This window comes from Staurois parvus, unplaced genomic scaffold, assembly GCF_062004578.1.
Source record: "Staurois parvus isolate SC_StPar_1 unplaced genomic scaffold, SC_StPar_1.0 ptg000415l, whole genome shotgun sequence".
NCBI lineage: Eukaryota > Metazoa > Chordata > Amphibia > Anura > Ranidae > Staurois > Staurois parvus.
This window is the reverse complement of record NW_028318211.1, coordinates 398,490-416,706: the sequence shown is the minus strand read 5'-3', so window position 1 is coordinate 416,706 and position 18,217 is coordinate 398,490. Positions and strand designations below refer to the sequence as shown.

General features: G+C 40.9%; 1 protein-coding gene across 3 annotated transcripts in view; it reads left to right on the top strand.

Annotated features, from left to right (window-relative positions):
• Positions 1-7,690, top strand: part of NDRG2 (NDRG family member 2) — an 88,386-nt gene extending 80,696 nt beyond the window's left edge. For 2 of the 3 annotated variants that reach the window (XM_089687013.1, XM_089687012.1), the window contains exons 15-16: positions 830-881; positions 5,025-7,690. In XM_089687013.1, the coding sequence (XP_089543139.1) occupies positions 830-881; positions 5,025-5,170 (198 nt within the window). In that variant the 3' untranslated portion in view covers positions 5,171-7,690. Of the gene's footprint in view, positions 1-829; positions 882-3,217; positions 3,252-5,024 lie in introns of all 3 variants that reach the window. The other variant, XM_089687014.1, reaches the window with a different exon arrangement.
• The last annotated feature ends 10,527 nt before the right edge of the window (positions 7,691-18,217 follow it).

The window sequence follows — 18,217 nt, the reverse complement described above, 5'->3', positions numbered from 1 at the left end:
ACAAGTCTCTACAAAGCCTTCATGCTCCAGGACCCAAACAAGTGCTTACATAGCCCTGAGAAAAAAACAAGCATGTTTTTTCTCTAGACAACAACACATCCTGGAGCCCCTCACCTTGTATGGGTGAGAATCCTAGGTGACACTTTCATGATCCTACGATCCAATCTGACCTGCAAACTACCAAGGTAGAACCTTAACATGACGTCACCCAGTCACAAAATATGTCAACTACTATTGATTCTTTCTCTATCTGGTTTCCTTTATTTTATTACATATACATATGCCAACATTAGCACATACAGTATAGACCTGAGCTCTGCTGTAACCTAGTAAATGAAATGAATTGTTTTACTACACAGAAAGTGTTGCTCCCACTACCCAGTATGAAAGGGCAAGCATGGTACTTGCTTGTTCTGTTGCTTAAATATGGTTACAAGGGGCAAGTGTCAGGGCTGAGATGAAGCAGGTTATGAGTAGCTTGGTCATTGTTCTCTACATGCCAGTTTGCTACACACCCTACCTGTCTTGTCTTTAGCTTTAATGCAGAGCCCACCACTTGTGACCACATATGGGTGCCATAGCACATAAACTATCTGCCTACCTTCTCTACCTAGGCATAGGGGAGAAGTTGTCCGTACAGTAAAGGTAATCCATTCTGCTGTAGACTAAACAGTCCTTTATAACCTAAACCTGTTATTCTTTATTGTCACTGTTTTATTTAGGTCATTGTGGTGCTTCATTGTCTGAGGATACACATATTTTGAATGAACCAGACTCTTCTGTTCACAATTAAAAATGTATTTTCTATTATTTTTCTATTCAATTTCAGCCTGGGAAGCTTGCAGAAGCATTCAAATACTTTGTACAGGGAATGGGATACAGTGAGTATTGTTTCAGTTCTTATTCACTTTTACAGTCACACAGAACAAAACTGTTCAAGGAGCAAAGTTCATTATCCATAGTAACTAATGAGAAGCCATCTTCAATTGGTGTGGCTTTAGTAAAGATAATTTTAATAGGTTACTACACTTTGCATTTTACTCTTTGCTTAAAGTATAACTAAAGGCACAACTTTTTTTAGTTTTGGATAGAGTGCAGAGGGATTCGAACCCGTCAGGTTTTTATTGCAGTGTGCACCCCCGCTAGGGAGATTCTCTCTTGTCTACCATTATCATCGAAAAAGAAAGTAAAACCCCAAATTTTGGGTTGTTACCAGAAAAGCGATAGAGGGGAAATCTTCCAATGGGATTCTGGTGACCTGGGGGCCCCCAAGTAATTCCTTTAATTTTCGAGGGTTTTCTCTCGCTTCCTGTTTTGACTATGGGAGAGGAAGTGAAGGTAAATCTCCCCAATGGGACACAGATGGCAAAAAAATTAACTAACAGGGGTTATAACCCTCTCATACGCTATCCAAAATGGAAAAAAAAAATTTTGCCTATAGTTCTACTTTAAATTCATCTGTTTTATTTGTATGTGCTTTATTTCTGTAGTGTGTTATCATACTGATGACACAATTTCTGTGCTTTTCTCTGTGTTCATTTTGAACAGAGTTTGTCAAATTTTTATATATAATCATCATAAAGTCCTTTTTCACCCTGATGTCAAAGTGTAAGGTGTATGTCCAGGGGCGGACTGACAACTCATGGGGCCCCCAGGCAATAGGGGATCATGGGGCCCCTGTGTCCTTGCCCACACTCAAAGCACACCCAAACAAGCCTATGAAAGGTACCAGTGGCATTTCATGGGGCCCCTTACTGACCCTGGTCCCTCGGGCAGTGCCGAGTGCTCAAATGGTCAGTCCGCCCCTGTGTATGTCTAAGTGTAAGTCTGGTGAATGGTGGCTAAATCTCTTGGATATTGGGTCCAATTTGTTTTATTGGTAAAATCCAATTAACTATTTTTTTTAATTCTTTATTTACGGTTCCACAAGACATTCAAGACTTACATATATACATATATAACAAATTCCAGTGAAACAATTCTATTAGTGGTCATATAGTGGGGGAGTAAAGGGGATCCAGGGTAGTACGAAAAAGGCCCACTTCAGGTTTCTAATAAGCCAACTAATTTGAAAGGGTATCAGTCCAATTACATATGTAACTTCTATGCAGGAATTTTTTTCTTCATGTAAGAGTATAAAATTGTACTCTCAGATGATGTTTTTCTTCTAAGATTGTGTTACTGTTACAAATAGTTTAAAATAGAATATTTATAGAAAGTAGGTATCTTAGAATGCTTGTTTTTTGTATAATTTATGTAAGAAATAACCAGATAAACATGCCTTGCCATCTCTCAAATCTCATGTCTCCTGCCTGCCATAAAACCATCTCAGATTGTCTCATTTCTTCTCTTCTGCGTGCAGTCATCATTTCTATGGGTGACTGATCCCAAGTATTTCCCATTTAAGTCCTTTCTTCAAAAATATATCCGTTGTTATTAGCAATAAAGGTATAGGATATATTAAAATCGACCAAACTATACTCAAAGGAATGAGTGGCTTTAAGATATCATTGGAGGCCTATTTGCCCCCCATAAGATCACTGGTTATAATAGTTCCACAGTGCCTATAAGTATATAATCAGAAAAAAAAACACTTCATATAAGAAACTTAGAGAAATTATTGGTGACAGCTCCAAGTATCTAATTTGCAGACTACGCATTTGTTTTCTTTGAAGTTATGCTGAGTCTTTTTTCAATAAAATCTCATGATAGATTTCTCCTGCTAATGAGTCTGTGCCCAGCTGTTGCAGTAACTGTGTTTTCAGTGATCAGTGTAAATGGATAGTGATCCCCTCCTAACAAGCAATGATTTCTCATAATTGGAGGACTGAAAAACCAAGCACATACAGAAATGTTATACTTGTCTTAGAGTCCTATCGAGGACCTTCTGTAGATGCTTGTACCTGAGATATGTCAGTTATCCATACATAATACTTGGATAATGCTAAAATCATATATAATACTGCAGTGGCACAAAAGGAACCAGCTGGAAAATGGATGAGCTTTTTGGTGGTTCTTTCATATTTTTTCCAAGGTCCAGACTACTGAAATACTGTAATATACATACAGTATGTGGAAATCTTACCACAAAAGTCAGAGGGTACTATGTCTGGTGTTTGTCCCTCTTTGTCCTCCTTCTACAGATCCTCCCCACCCAGTCTCTATTATAAGTAGTTCCAGAGTTTTTTTCATTTTTCTTGCTATTTCTTCTCCCCAGTCCCCCACATCCTGGATAAGAAGCGCAGTATGGGGTGAAGTATCTTTTGAAGAACTTATCAATATTACCCCATCCTCTTTCACTGCTCTTGGTCCTTTGCATCCTTGCTGCCACTTCTCACCCAGCTTCTGTTCAGGTGCTTAGGCATGAGATACTCACCTCACCTACTGTGTGTCTGATCTATACGTACAAAACTGTGTTATTTGTGTTAACCTACACCCAAATACCCAGTTATATCTTTAGTGTTGAAGGAGCCAGCAATGTAACATTTCAAACACATTGAAGCTTCTTTATGCAGTAAAGACTTGCTTTCCTTATAACCTTTCACCTATGACTTGTTGGCATGGCTAGCCTACTTTAGATTGCTGACCTGTGGTTTCCAAGTTGCCAGCACCCCCACCCACCTATCACATTTATGTTGAATGTCACTGTGTTGTCACCCATTATCAACATGCTTTATCTGATATTCAGTGCTGTGAAATGCTGAAAAGAGCCTGAAGAACATTTTTTACTACCAGATAAAAAATATGGTTATTTCCAGCCTTCTAATCTTTTGTTTTGGACACTGAAACTTTAAGAGCTTTAAGAACAACATTGTGTGTCATTGGTGGGTTATTCTTTAATTTTTAATATCTAGTTTGATGGCCTTCCTATGATTACTAGTAAAAGTTGCTGAATTGGCCAAATCAAAATCTTTTGGACTCAGGCCAGCTATATTACTTTCAGGAAAGGATCACTACAAAGGTACTGTAGAGTGAAGGAAAGTTTCCAGTCCCGCTATAGGCATGAACCCCTTCACTCGTCCAACAATAGGAGTAGGCTTTCAGCAATAGTCAGCCACTCCATTAAGTCCACTTCCATGAAAGAAAAAGGGGAAGCCCCCCTCCATTAAAAACCTTTCATTTGTTTAATAAAGTACTCCAAAATCAAGCCAATCCACCTGTTCCACACGTTTTACTCCATCTGGAGATTATCCATAGTTGACTGTATGAATACGCTCCAGATGGAGTGAAACACATTTGAGCTGTGGGACATGTGATTCGGCTTATGCTTGGAGTATTTTAATAATCATCTGCAAGGTTTTTAATGGAGAGCGGCTTCCTTTTTTTTCTTGCTTGAAAGTGTACTGGAGAGTGAAACTGTAGGTGTAACTGTTTATAGAACCAAGAACAAGAAGAAACACATGCTTTGTAAATATAGTAATAATCTGGTGATTGAGAAATACCAGATCTTTTGTTGTATTGAGTGGAAGGGTTGCCTGTGCAAGGTAAGTGTAGTATACGCTCTTTTTTTTTTTTTTTTTTTTTTAATATAGTATAGTCTTAATATATGTGCGAATATATAGAAATTTACACAGCAATGAAGGTATGGGTTTTCAGTTTCTGGTTTGTTAATAAAGGGTAAGGCCCTTTAGATACAGACAGCAGGGTGTTTATACTGGCACCAAGTACTTGCACCAAGTCACAAGTGGGGAGACCTCCCTGCAGGAGATGCAAACTCCCCAACACAGTCATAACCATCTTTACAGTCTATTTTAGGATGAATTTAGCATTCAAAATTCTATGGAAAGTTTATTGGGGAAGTGTGCAATTTGCCATAAAATTATAGTAAAGGCTGTGTTATGAAGTCCCTTCATTAGAGTAACGGGGAGTTATAAGCAGGTGGTGTGCACTGGTAACTAGCCTCCATCCAACACTGAAGTTTCAGTCTTTGAGAACTTGGTCTTTAAATGGCACCAGATAAACGTTACTGTAGGTCTCTGTTTTCCAGCTACTATTTCTCACTTTTTTTTCTTGCTTATTTGCAGTGGCTTCCTCTTGTATGACTCGTCTGTCTCGCTCCCGCACCGCCTCTCTTTCCAGCGAGGGGAATCGCTCACGCTCTCGTACCCTCTCCCAGAGCAGCGAGTCGGGGGGAGGACCAACAGGAACGTTCACGGAGGTGACCTGCTGAGAAGTCGCGACGCGGGGGACATGTGATCTCCTCCACTCTGCGTGAGGGAGAAACGGCATTTTAGCAGAGCTAATTATGCTACTTAGAAAACTAAAAACATACCCAGACTTCACATGGGAGATAACAAGATGTCTGTACCTGTCTTTCTCTCTCCTATCTCCAGATTTTTACTGTCCTTTGTTTTCTGATCACTTTGCCTTTTTCTTATTTTATACTTACAATTCATATAACTATGTAAACAAAAAAAAATGCAGGATTCGCTTACCTTGGATAAAGCTTAAGTGTTGGATAGATTAACCTGTGTTCCAAAGGGTAGTTAGATTTTAAGGCTTCCTTTCTCACTGTATACGGTTTTCTGTATGTGATTCCTTATCCTTTATTTCTAGCTCTCTCCATGGTCAGGCAGAATACAGGACAGCTTTTTATAGTTCCACCTCCATGTGTCTTTATAAATCATTTTATTACCCTAACAGGCTTCTTTGTTCCCCTCTTTTGCACATAATAGTAAGTTGTAATACGGGGTAACGCCTCCTCCTAATACTCTATGCCCAGGAGAAGAGGGGGAGTTAGGAACTTGTGGGGAGAGATCTTGAAGGTCCAACCACTGGAATATACTCACTTTTTGATTCTTGAGGTCACTGTAAAGATTGCAGCACAATGGAGAACTCCAGTACAAAATAACAAAGACCTTTATGCTACTAAGAAACTTAGAGCTGCTGTCTGTTACTAAACCAGATGTCTTTGTACTGGTAGTTGTATTAGTATTGTAGTAGTAGTAGTGTGGTTGAGTTTTTCATTTTTGTTTTTTTATTTTGCAGTAAACTAATTCCCCCCCACGCCCATTGCCACTTGCTCAGGGTAATTTCCGTGAGTCTTAGGGGGAGGTTTTTAGAAGAACAGAACTTGCTTTTTCAGTTGTAAAGACCTGTAGATAAAACACATACTAGATGCTTTTTATTATTACTAAATCAGGGTGTAGCTTGCTTGGAGACATAAATAGTATTCGCATTGTCACGTGTCTCCATTTCGTTTCTTAATTGCATCCTGCCAGTCCCTCCCTGGTTGTAGATTAAAGCTGGTGATGGCACAAGTTGCAGCAATTTCTGGGCATAAGACCAATGGCTTTTGTTAAGGAACTAAGGTTAGGACATTTAGAACGTCTCATGGTACAGTTAATTATGGCTTACAGCCCGAAACTTTTAGGGCCAAGACACGATGGATTTCTGTTCAGGTATAAAAGTAAGCTGTCAGAGGGTTCATTCTCATGCTGTACACTAAATATATTTTCAGAAAGTAACTTTGCTTGCTGACGCCTCAAATCCTGCTGCTTAGAGGTGATAATGTCAAGTTAAAATAAGATTGAGTGTTAGTTGATGAAGTATTCTTTACTGTGTTAAGTGAAAATATTGTGCCAATCGCACAATTAGATTAGGTCATTTTGCTGGTTTTTAATACTGATCATGATCATTTTTAAAGCACATAAATCTCTGTATTACTCACATGGAATTGTCATGCAGATAATACATATGCATATACTGAAAGCACATTCTTCTCATGGACAGTGTATATTTGCGGGAAAACAAAAACCTTTACAACTTAGAGTACATAAAATCGGAGAACTTGAAATAAGAAGATTGGACAAGGCTTTGTCCATCAGATGATACTAAAATATTTTGTAGATTTGCTGTATTTGGAAGTTTCGAAGGCAGGCTTGTTTCCACTATGCAACGAGGTATGAATTGGGTGCCAGCATCAAAATAGTTAGCACTATTGCCTCCCCAGTTAGTTCCTCCCCCTGCAGAGTGCTGGTTTCTGACATTTTTTTTTCAAGCAGATCAAGAACATTTAGATGTTTGTGCATTATAGGTTGCAAAAAAGGCTTTTAGGTGGGAAATGATGAATTTTAACTTGTAGAATGATTAATTGTAATGGTAATTACTATCCAGGTAGATAGAGTTGTAAGCTAACAGGTGAGATTTATGCACCAAACGTAACTTGCGCCCCTTCATGTTAAGCTTTTTAGTGGACTTTTTTTAATGTACAATTTAAAAATTTGCCAAATAACAGTTTTGTTACCTGTAACACTATTATATAACCTCTTACAGTGTATTAATAAAGTTCCATGATGTAGAGGGCAGCGTATACTAAGCAAATGTAGTAGAGACAAGGGAAAAACAGTGAGTTGGTGTTGTGTTACTTTTGCACATATGTAAATATACAGTATGTGTCTCCTTTCGAAATTGGGTGCAAAAGTAAGGCAATTACCCAAGGGCTGCTTTAGTATTGTGTCTATATTGCCAAAGCTTACACAGCAAAGTGTGTTCTCCATTCATATAGTGACCTCTCCAGCTTCATGTAATGTAGACAGATGCGATAAGCTCCACCATAGCTTCAGTTTGGATATTCAGAAAGTTGGATGTATAGAAGGGGGCATTCTGTATAGGATCCATTTTGTTGTTCTCTTTATATGTTTCTGTTTAGTTTTTTTTCCTTACACTGAAAAATAAAATATTAAACAAATGGTGGTTTTGTTATTTTGTATAGAACATTGTATTTGTAATCTAGTGTATTTTGGGTATGGTACACATTAGGCAGACAAACGTTTGATCAGAAGAATTTAATTTGCTGAACAGGGTGGCTGCAAACCTCCTCTTCTTGAGTCCCCCACTTCTGCTCCTGGCTCCTCCTCTTCGACGAGTGCCCCCATAGGAAGCCACTTCCTATGTGGGCATTCATGGAGGCACGCTCTCACGTCTATAGACACAGACAGTGGAAGTTGGCCCTGCCAATGGCTCCCACTGCCTCAGCAAAGCCTGTGAGACTGGGAAGTGATGAGAGAGAAATGCTGGAGATGGGCAAAGCACTGGCTCAGGTAAGTAAAAAGGGGGGTGAGGGGATAATACTAATGCCTAAACATTTTTTTTTTACCTTAAAGCAGTATTAAACCCGAAACCAAAAATGTTATATAGTGCAGCTTACCAATTACACTTTCTGTATTAGTGAGACACAGTTCTGGAGGAATGAATACAGGAGGCACAACAGCAGGGGGTAATTGTAAATGTATTAGCAGATTTAAATACAATAACAAATTGAAGCCAAACTCCAGCACACACTTTAAAATCAGTTACAACAAACATTCACAAATTGCTAGTACAGTGCAAATCTCTAAATAATAACTGTTAACATAAATACTCCTGTGAAAAATATATAAGTGACCCCCAAACTTACAGTCCATAAACAATCCCATCAGTGACGTGTATCACTTCCATGAATATCTTCTCCTTTGATAATGTTTAGTGCTCCTCCACCACACCACGTGAAAAACCTGCTCACCTCAAAGAACATAATATGCGCTCATCTGGGTGTTTTTAAACTTCTCAGTCACAATTACCTATTTTCCTCTCATCTCCTCTTGCCTTCCATGTACTCTGACAGCAGGCCCAAAATGATATGATGCAACAGAAAGGCTGAAACATAGTGCTCTCTGTATAACACTTTATTGAATCCCCCACTAAAATTGCACTTAGAGGTATAAAAAGCATAAACTGTGTCCACATCCAGCTCACCGGTCTGCTAGCAAGATAGTGGTGGCATGGTACCACAATAGCGGCTCCTCCTTCCTGGACGTGTTGCTTCCCCTCTCAAGGCTTCCTCAGTAGGACGGAAGCCCTGAAACGTGGCGCAATGCATCTAGGAAGGAAGAGTCGGTATTGTGGTACCACGCCACCACTATTTTGCTAGCGGAGTGGTGAGCTGGATGTGGACCCATTTTATGTTTTTTTATGTTTTTATACCTCTAAGTGCAATTTTAGTTGGGGATTCAATAAAGTGTTATATAGAGAGCACTATGTTTCAGTCTTTCTGTTGCATCACATCATTTTGGGCCTGCTGTCAGAGTACGTGGAAGGCGAGAGGAGATAAGAGGAAGATATGTAATTGTGACTGAGGAGTTTAAAAACACCCAGATGAGCGCATATTATCTTTTTTTTTTTGAGGTGAGCAGGTTTTTAGCCTGGTGTGGTGGAGGAGCACTGAACATTATCAAAGAAGAAGATATTCATGGAAGTGATACACGTCACTGATGGGATTGTTTATGGACTTTGGGTTTGGGGGTCACTTATATATTTTTCACAGAAGTATTTATGTTTGTTAACAATTATTATTTAGAGAGTTCCGCTGCTCTGGCAATTTGTGAATATATTGAGATTGTGAGGTGTGATCCACTGTTTTTGTCTTCAGCAAGCAACAAGGGGTATTTTTTTTATTTATTTAGGTTAAGGTGAGGGGATTGATTGTGCTGATTGATCACAGTTGGTTAAGTTACAGAAAACAGTTTTGTTTTCCTTTTGGGATAAAAATTTTACATAAATGAAAGCTGATCATTTTAATCACCCCTGCCAGTGTTACATACTGTAGTTTGTCTCATCGATCTAAACTGATACATTCTGCTGGCGAGCTTGCGCTTTTGAAAAACAACAGATTGACTGGCTGATCACCAGATGAAAATAGAAGAAAGAAAACTCGAATAGAAAAAAAAGTCGAATGTAGCCATCACATCTACAAATTGATAAGCTGCAATATACTAAATGTTTGCATTTGGGTTTCAAGGAATGCATTAAAGTAAAAAATGTTTAGGCTTTCTACCCACCTTAAAGCTGAGCTCTGGGCGCAAACACTTTCAATTTAAATAAATTGATCAATAGCCATAAGGGATATAAATCTACTTTGCGTACACCAAAATGCCTTTGCAAAGCCAGATAGTACCTTTTAGCAATGACATCATCACTATGCTGTACATAACCATGCAGAGAGCAGAGCTGTGGGAAAGGCCCAGCAGGCTCCACCCACTACAGGCTGCATGGAGAAAACTACATGAGGGGGCGGAGACCAGACCAGTCACCCTGCACAAGGGGAGAGAGAGCAGCAGTGACAGGTCTTTATTACAGTAAGCTCTTGCACAGAGGCAAAGCTTCATACTGGATTACTGCACAGATCTGGAAGAAATACACAAAGCTCACCAAGAATCAAATGTTTGTAAATAATATATGCTTATCCCAGATTTTAAACCTAACTACAATCAATATTTTCTTTTTTTTTTTAAACACGCAGCACAAGAAACAAGATATGGCCCCTGCTGAATCAGAGCTAGCACTCTCCAATTAGCAGGGGGCATGTGCTTTAAGATTGCAGAACTATAGGCCTGACACAGAAGGGGATGTGGTGGACCTCAGAAGAGAGACATCAAGGGTCCTTCTCTGCACCATGCTAGTAGGGGACAGGCTTCTCTATTCAAGTGGTTTCTTTTTTTTTTAAAAAGAAAATGAGCTGTAAGGCTTTGAAAACCTATTTGTTTTGACACAGATGGGAAATATTAAATCGATTTGAACTGGAAGTTAAATTTGGGCTTTATGGCAAAAGTAAGTAATGTGCAAGATGCAAGAACTGTGGCCACCATAGAATGAAGTATACAGACTTTACTTCACTAAACAGAAACCGTATGGTAATGGGTTATTCCAGTTTGCACAACACAATTGTCCCTTGTACCATTTTTTAAAATACGCTTATAGATTTTTCTAAGGAGGCATCATATGATCACAGGATAAGTTGCCAAACTTTTGGAATGATCTAAAGACAATGGGACATCTGCCTTTAATTCTGTTGACAACATAGAAAGAGTAGGTTACTGTTTTGTAACACAACTGCATATTGTCGTTTATCGCCAAAGGTGCTTACTGTGGCCTCTTTGGTGTTCTCACACAAATACGTAAGCTCCAAATGGCCTGCCTGAGTTCCACACAGCCTTCCTTGCAAAAAACATCCTCAAATAATTTATAAAAGATTAGGAGGCGCTTCTAACTCCCAAGCAAGAGATCCAGACACAAGGTCATAATACACCACTTAAAAAAAAAACAAAACAACTTAAAGCGGAACTACACTGTATCTAAGCACCCCAAACCAAAAATGCTATTTAATTCATTTTTAATATTCAAATGAAACTTGCCCATCCTTCCATGTCTCCATGCTTTATTTTGCTGATAAATCACTTTAAAAAACAGCCCCTGGCATTTCTGGACGTGGCCATCTTGAGAAAGGCTCATTACGGGTGATTCTTATAACATTTAGTACCTGGAATCTATCTGCCCATATCTCAGGAATGCAGGCAGGAGGGTGTAAGAAAACCCGTCCTGAAGACTCCTGGGATGCATGACATCATTTGACTAGGCATGGAAACCAGGAAGTAACTGAAGTGTAAAAAAAAAAAAAAAGAGTTTAAAACAAGTATGATATACTTTTCTATTTACTAATTCTAGCAGCATAAGGATTAAAAATAGTCAATGTTGACTGAGAGTGAAGTTCCGCTTTAACCTCATTCAAGGATAGATATCACTGACGGTATATCACAATCTCTTTTTTGTAAAATGTAGCAGTTTACAGCCATTCAAATCCGCTCTCTAATCTCTGTCCTTTAGCAGATGATGTACCAGGCTCTCAGTTTATCTTTTACCACAAACCGACACAACCTCCATAACTTGTAAGTATTGTCACTATGAACAAGATTGTTCAGATTGTCACAGTCACCGCCCTATCCACCTTGTCCAATCAGAGAACACTTTACATTCATTCAGAGAATGCAAAGCATTCTCTGATCACATAGTAATAAAAAATGTATAAAATTACAAAAGCTTTATAAACTTTACAATCCAGGAATTCTCTTCACTTTAAGCACTCGCTCCTTTTAAAATTATATAAATGAGCCCCATGCAAGGGCCATTTTATCAACCATCCATTCTTACTCTTGGAATGCCAATGCCAAAAATGGTTGGATCTTAACAGCTGTTGCCCTGATTCCATATGGGGAATGTTTCCAGGGTTTCTACTCAAACTAGTTTTTCTGTTCCCAAGACAAATTAATTAATTTGATTAATTTTGGTTCTGAAAACTTTTTTTGTTCCCCCAAGTCTAAATGTTCTGCATGGAACCGGCCTGGTTGGTCATTGCTTCCATTTTACCAAGGGACCTGCTGGCCACTGTGGACATCTTTCCTCCTGCTTTCAATGCTATCTTTGTTTTGCTGTAGGCGAACAACATCACCAATTTTTCACACTTCTATTTGGCCTATCCACAAAACACTGAGTCTTCACCAATTTACTTGCTCTGCTCTGCTTTCCCACAGGCATCCCACAGAGTGGGATGCCTGGACAATATCCCTATAAAGGACCAGTCTACATAAATTCCAGGAGCCAATGTATGATGAAGCCTCTGAAGTGATTGCAATTGATCCTGAACCATCAGAATCTGTTACTGGAATCGACTCATAACTTGGAATTACTGGCCTTGATATTGGATATGTCCTTGTCAACGATCTTCCTACTGCTTCTGTCCCTCACATGCTAAGGCTCTTCAGTCCCAGAGACAGCCTTCCAGTCATATATTCAGGGGGGTTTTGGGCCAGTGTCAAAAATGGAGGGCATTCTGTGATACTCCTTGCACTAAATACTCGGGCGTACTCAGACTGCTGGTAGACACTCCTGAGGCCTTTCTGGATCATCTACACCTCCTGTCTCAAGGACCAGTCCACCATCTTGCTTCTTCGTCACTGGGCTTAACAGCGTAATTGTTGAAGCTGAGGGCCTGAGGGATAGAGGACTTTCAGATTTGGTCATCCCTACATTCCTAAAGGATAGAAAGTCATCTTTTTGTAAAGTTTTACATCGCACCTAGAAGGCCTACTTTGCGTGGTGCAAGGTTAGGCAGTTCCATCCTTGGAAGTACTCCATGTGTTGCATCTTTTCTTTTCTCCTCTCAGATCTGGACCAAAATCTGGTCTAAAGTACCATCACTGGGCAAATATTGGTTCTGTTTCAGAAACTGTTTGCCTCTCTTTCCTTAGTTAAGGCCTTGTGCAGGGTGTTTCACCCATTGCCCACCATTTCATTTCAAACCCATTCGGCATATTCCTCTGTCTGATTTAAATTGCAAGGTATGCCATCACCTTACATCTTTGAGTTAGCTGCCTTAACCTGTAAAGAACCTTTCCTAATGTTACACATGGTTTAAGTTGTCCTGAAGTCTAGATCTGCTTGAAGTTGCTTGCAGTAGACAAAAATTGAAAAAACCCTCTAAGCATGGGACTTTTAAGGCACAAGTTGTGTACATGTGTATAAAACAATGATTAACTTTTTTATACATTATATTAAGATAAATTCACAAAACAAATGGTCAGTGATTAAAGATTTTACAACAAACGCAATTTCTCATGAAGCTTTACATAAATATTACATATCTGACATGTTTCGAGGCAGAAAAAATATCTCTTCTTCAGAGGTACCTACATTATAGGGTACAACAACCTGTAGTATAAACATATACATAAGTATATGGATACAAAATTTAGAAATATTATATTCCTCATTAAACATCTTATATTACATACAATACTAACCCTTTTATGAGAAGATTGATGCATCAATAACCAACATATTAAAATATTAACTGTCGCCGTCTCTATGAAAACCTCTCTGGGCTGCGGAAATACACATCAGAGACTGACACTCACTGAGGTGGTCAAGAAGGGGGTCTCAACAAAGATCTTGATACACATGCTGCTAAATCACATAAAAGAAATCTGAAATATATATGTAGCTCCCTCTGGTCTGCAAACAACTGTCAGTGCGGTCAAATGGCTTAACCCCACTGACAGTTGGAACATCTTGCTTGGCGTTGTGGCCATCGTCATTATGCAAATGCTTTTTAGATACATGCTTTGTCTGTATGTTTTTACTTTTCACTCCTTTCAATAAACCTTGGATAATGCACTAGGTGTGTGCGCCACCTGATTATTCTCTATCTAAGAACAGAGTCAAGGTCATATAGGGATCCAGTAGAGCAGGCAGAAGAGTAGTCAAAGCAACAAGCCAGAGTCATACACGATAGAATAAAGGAAGAGTCCTTATGACAAGCCAGGATCAAATTAGGAGTCAGGCAAAGGTCCAGAGGCAAGTCGGGTCGGTAACAGGTAGTCCAAAGATTACAGGACACACAGAAGCAAGGAGAAGTGGTAGCTGAAGATCATCCAGAAAACTGAGCACAGCCACTGTCCTTATTTGATGCTAGTTTCGGCCACAGATGTGTGTGAAGGTTTGCCAGTGCGCACAGCCACGCATTCCTGTGCAGACGAGCATGGTCACAGGGCCGTGGATAAGGGGGTACCACCAGTCCTCCTATATGGGGCCCAGGCCAGCAGGGGGGCCCAGGCAGCTGGGCAAATTGGATGTGTGCATGGAAGGTGATTGGCACAGTGGGGGGGGGGGCAATTACTGGAACTGATGCTCTGTATGGCTTTCTCTGCAGCATCTGAAAGCCGGATTCTTCTCCTCTCCCTCCTGCTGGTTTTCAGCTGCTGTAGGAAGAGTCATACATGGGATCAGATCCGGTACTTCCCCCCCCTACCCCCCGACCAAGCTGATCACCTTCCCTGTGCACATCATATTCACGCAGCCTCCAGAGACCCCACAGTGCTTGCTTCCCTCCTCTCCTTCCCACAGGCAGCTGCAAGCACACAATAGGATCCTTCAGAGAGTGGGGGTAAATATGGTACATTAACCAGCCCCTTCCTTTCCTGAATGAACACAATGAGTGATCGGTGCTGATCTCTCACTGTGTTCATTCATAACTAAAGCATAGTAAACTGTGTGTTTTTGCTTCTTTTTTTTTTTAAGGGGGCCCTGCCAGGTTGGCTGTATGGGGCCCCGTGGTTTCTAACAGCAGCCCTGCATGGTCATGTGCTGTATTGGCAACTATGCCAGGTCTTTTCCTCCGCACATGCACATCTTTGTTCTACTATCTCCTTCTCCACACATGATCATGTTTGTTCTGAAAAGTTCCCCTGACAGCCTCTTTTCTTTCTAAAGTGGTTACTTGCCTCTACCTTAACCAGGACATTGTTCTTCCCTTCATCAATGGTGTATTTTGGTCTGCCCCCATGGACACCAACCAACACACAACCCCCCCCCCTTCCGCCTCGTGCAGAGAGAACCTGACATTGACCAACACCCCTGCCCCCCGCCTTCCACTACCCCCCATCTCATCTCACAGCTCATCTTCACAGCTTTTGGCATCCCCGGGTACGAGAGTCAGGCTCTACATACATCAAGAAGCAACCCACAGCCTCTCTCGGATCCCACCTGATTCCCGTGGTGTGCATGTCCCTTCTTTCATTCCTTCTTCTGAGGGGAGGAGCTGCCCACCTAAAAAAAAAATGCCGCCCTAGACAAGTGCCTTGTTTGCCTTTTAGTAAATATGCCCCTGCCCTTCATATGTACTGCTTTGATCCCAAGGAAATGTCTCTCCACTGCCTTGGCATTGTACAGGCGAAGAGGGTCTACCTCTCTGCTACAGCCTTCTTTCAGCAGTTTGATTGCCCATCTTATATTACAGCTTAAATATTGAAGGGGGGCAGAAAGGGCAGGCATAGTCAGTGCTATTGATGAGTGCCTGTGACAAGTCCAGTGGCTGTATAAACCCCCAAAGTACCAGTAATCAATATGGCTGCAGAGAATGGGGAGGGAAGCACAGGACTTCGGATTTCAACTACAGTGATAGACCAATCAACAGCAGGGGCACTTCACAGTCCCTTTTTTAACTGGCATATAGGCTTTAAGCAGATAAAAGTTCTGACTTCATTTTGATGGCATGTGCCACATGGATATTCTGGACAAATGTTTCACAATGCATTGACACCAAACACAGCCAGGTATATAGTATTCTCAAGATCAAATAAGTGACTGCGTCTTACATATTTCTCTCAATTTTTCTTTACCTACTAGAGTTGTTTATTAAAGGATTTGAATATTCAAAATAATCAGATTCTGCAAGATTATTTGACTGTTCTCAATCTTAGAAAGCATGCAAACCCACAGTGGCCTTTAATTGCTTTTTTGGTGTGGTGCCCCTGCTCTAGGCTAGCAAATGTAGTTTTTGGTTCTGTTGTACTTATCTGAGCAGCAATTTATTTTCTAGGTCTGGTCAGGTGTCTCTAAGTCTGGTGGTTGATTGCTCCTGTCTGCCTCTGGAAGAAGCTTCCAGAAATATAATCTGGAGGGTTAGCCACTGGGTTTTGAATATTTATCGGATCTCAGCCTATTCCTGGGAGGTTGGCCCAGAAGGTATGGCTGGGGAGAAGATAAATGTTTGGGAGGATCTTTTCAGAACTCTCTCCTGGGGCCTGTGTTACTGAAGATGTCTTTGGAGGAATTTGGATTTAACCACTTGCCCTCCAGAGGATTTACCCCCCTTCCTGACCAGGCCTTTTTTTGAGTTACGGCGCTGCGTTACTTTAACTGACAATTGTACAGTGATGCAACACTGCACCCAAATTAAATTTAGGTCCTTTTTTTTTCCCCACAAATGGAGCTTTCTTTCGGCAGTATATGATCGTCTGTGCATTGTTTTGTTGTTTTTTTTTTTTGTTTTTTTTTTGCGCTATAAAAAAAACCTTTTGAGAAAAATAACTTTTGACTTTTTACTATTAAACATGTCCAGTAAAAAAAATTAGAAAATCAAATTTCGTCATATATTTAGGCCAAAATGTATTCTACGTCATGTCTTTGCTAAAAAAAAAAAATCCCAGTACGTGTAAATTAACCACTTGCCGTCCGCCTGCTGTTGATAAACGGCAGGGCGGTGGCAGTCCAGGGGCGGGTTGCCGTTCATAAACGGCACCCGCCTTTTCTAGCGCTCCGGTGCCGGCTGTGTCCGGTCGTCGGACGAGACCTCTGTACGAGGTCCCGATCATGTGATCACTGATTGGCGAATCAAAACTCTGAGGTGATTAAATACCACCAAAATAAAGCTCTGTCACAAAAAAATTATAAAAATGTTATATGGGTACAGTGTTGCATGAATGCGCAATTGTCATTCAAAGTGTGACAGCGCTGAAAGCTGGAAACTGGCCTGGGCAGGAAGGGGGTATAAGTGCCCTGTAGGCTAGTGGTTAGGGAGGGGCAAAAGGGGCAGCTGCCCCGGGCCTAGTCATTGTTGCGGAGCCCAAAGCAACTGCCCCATACTTGCCAACTGCCCCAGTTTACATTCCCTTGTCCCTTGAAGTCTTTGTGCTGTGCAGTGTCCAGATATCTCAGTGTGAAGTGCTGTCACTTATGCTGGCCAGCTCTGCCCTGTTGCCATGACTCACATGGAGACCCTGTCAGCATTCACATGTAAATAACTAGCATTCATATGTAAATATAGGCAGTCCAGCAGCATTGATATGTAAATAGCATGAGCATTCATATGTAAATAACTGCAGCATTTATATGGATATCATGCCCCCCTGAGGTTCCAGCCACCATAACCTCTGATGAATGCTGCTCATGGGGGAAGGTAAACAGGCATGCTTGAAAGTCCTGCCTGCAACTGTGGTCACTGAGCCTACCATCAGCCTGTTCTACAAAGGTAAACAAAGGAATTACAGTTTGAGATGCACAGGTGAGCAAGAAGGGACTGTACAGAGGTAAGGAAAGTGGGTGCAAAGATGAGCAGAGGAGGCATGTGGAATTAGGCTAGGTTCACATATGTGCGGGTGGTGCGGCTGCGGATCCACATGAAAATCCACGCAGCCGCACCACCCGCATAGAGGAATGCGGACCCGTGGGCGGGTGCCATTACTTCTGATAGCATGCTGCCCACACTCGAAAACGTAACCGTACTGGGAACCGAGGTCCCTACGGGGCCTGTGCGGCCGCATATATGTGAGCCAAGGGTAAAGGTGGGGGGTTAGAATAAAGAGGTTTGGGGTGCAGAGGTTAGCAGAGAAATTTAGGATGGGATGTAAAGGTGTACTGAGAGGGTGAAAAAAGATGTACATCACATGTAGGGCAGCCCATTCATTTCAATGGGCTGCTCTGTGCACTAGAAATGTGGAAATCAAGTCCCCGACCCCTTTTCAAAATCACACCGAGCCACAGAAACGTGAATTTTGGTGCATATGGAAACGCACACAACAGCAAATGCATGAGGGTGACATTAACCATTAATGGCACTGCTGTGTAT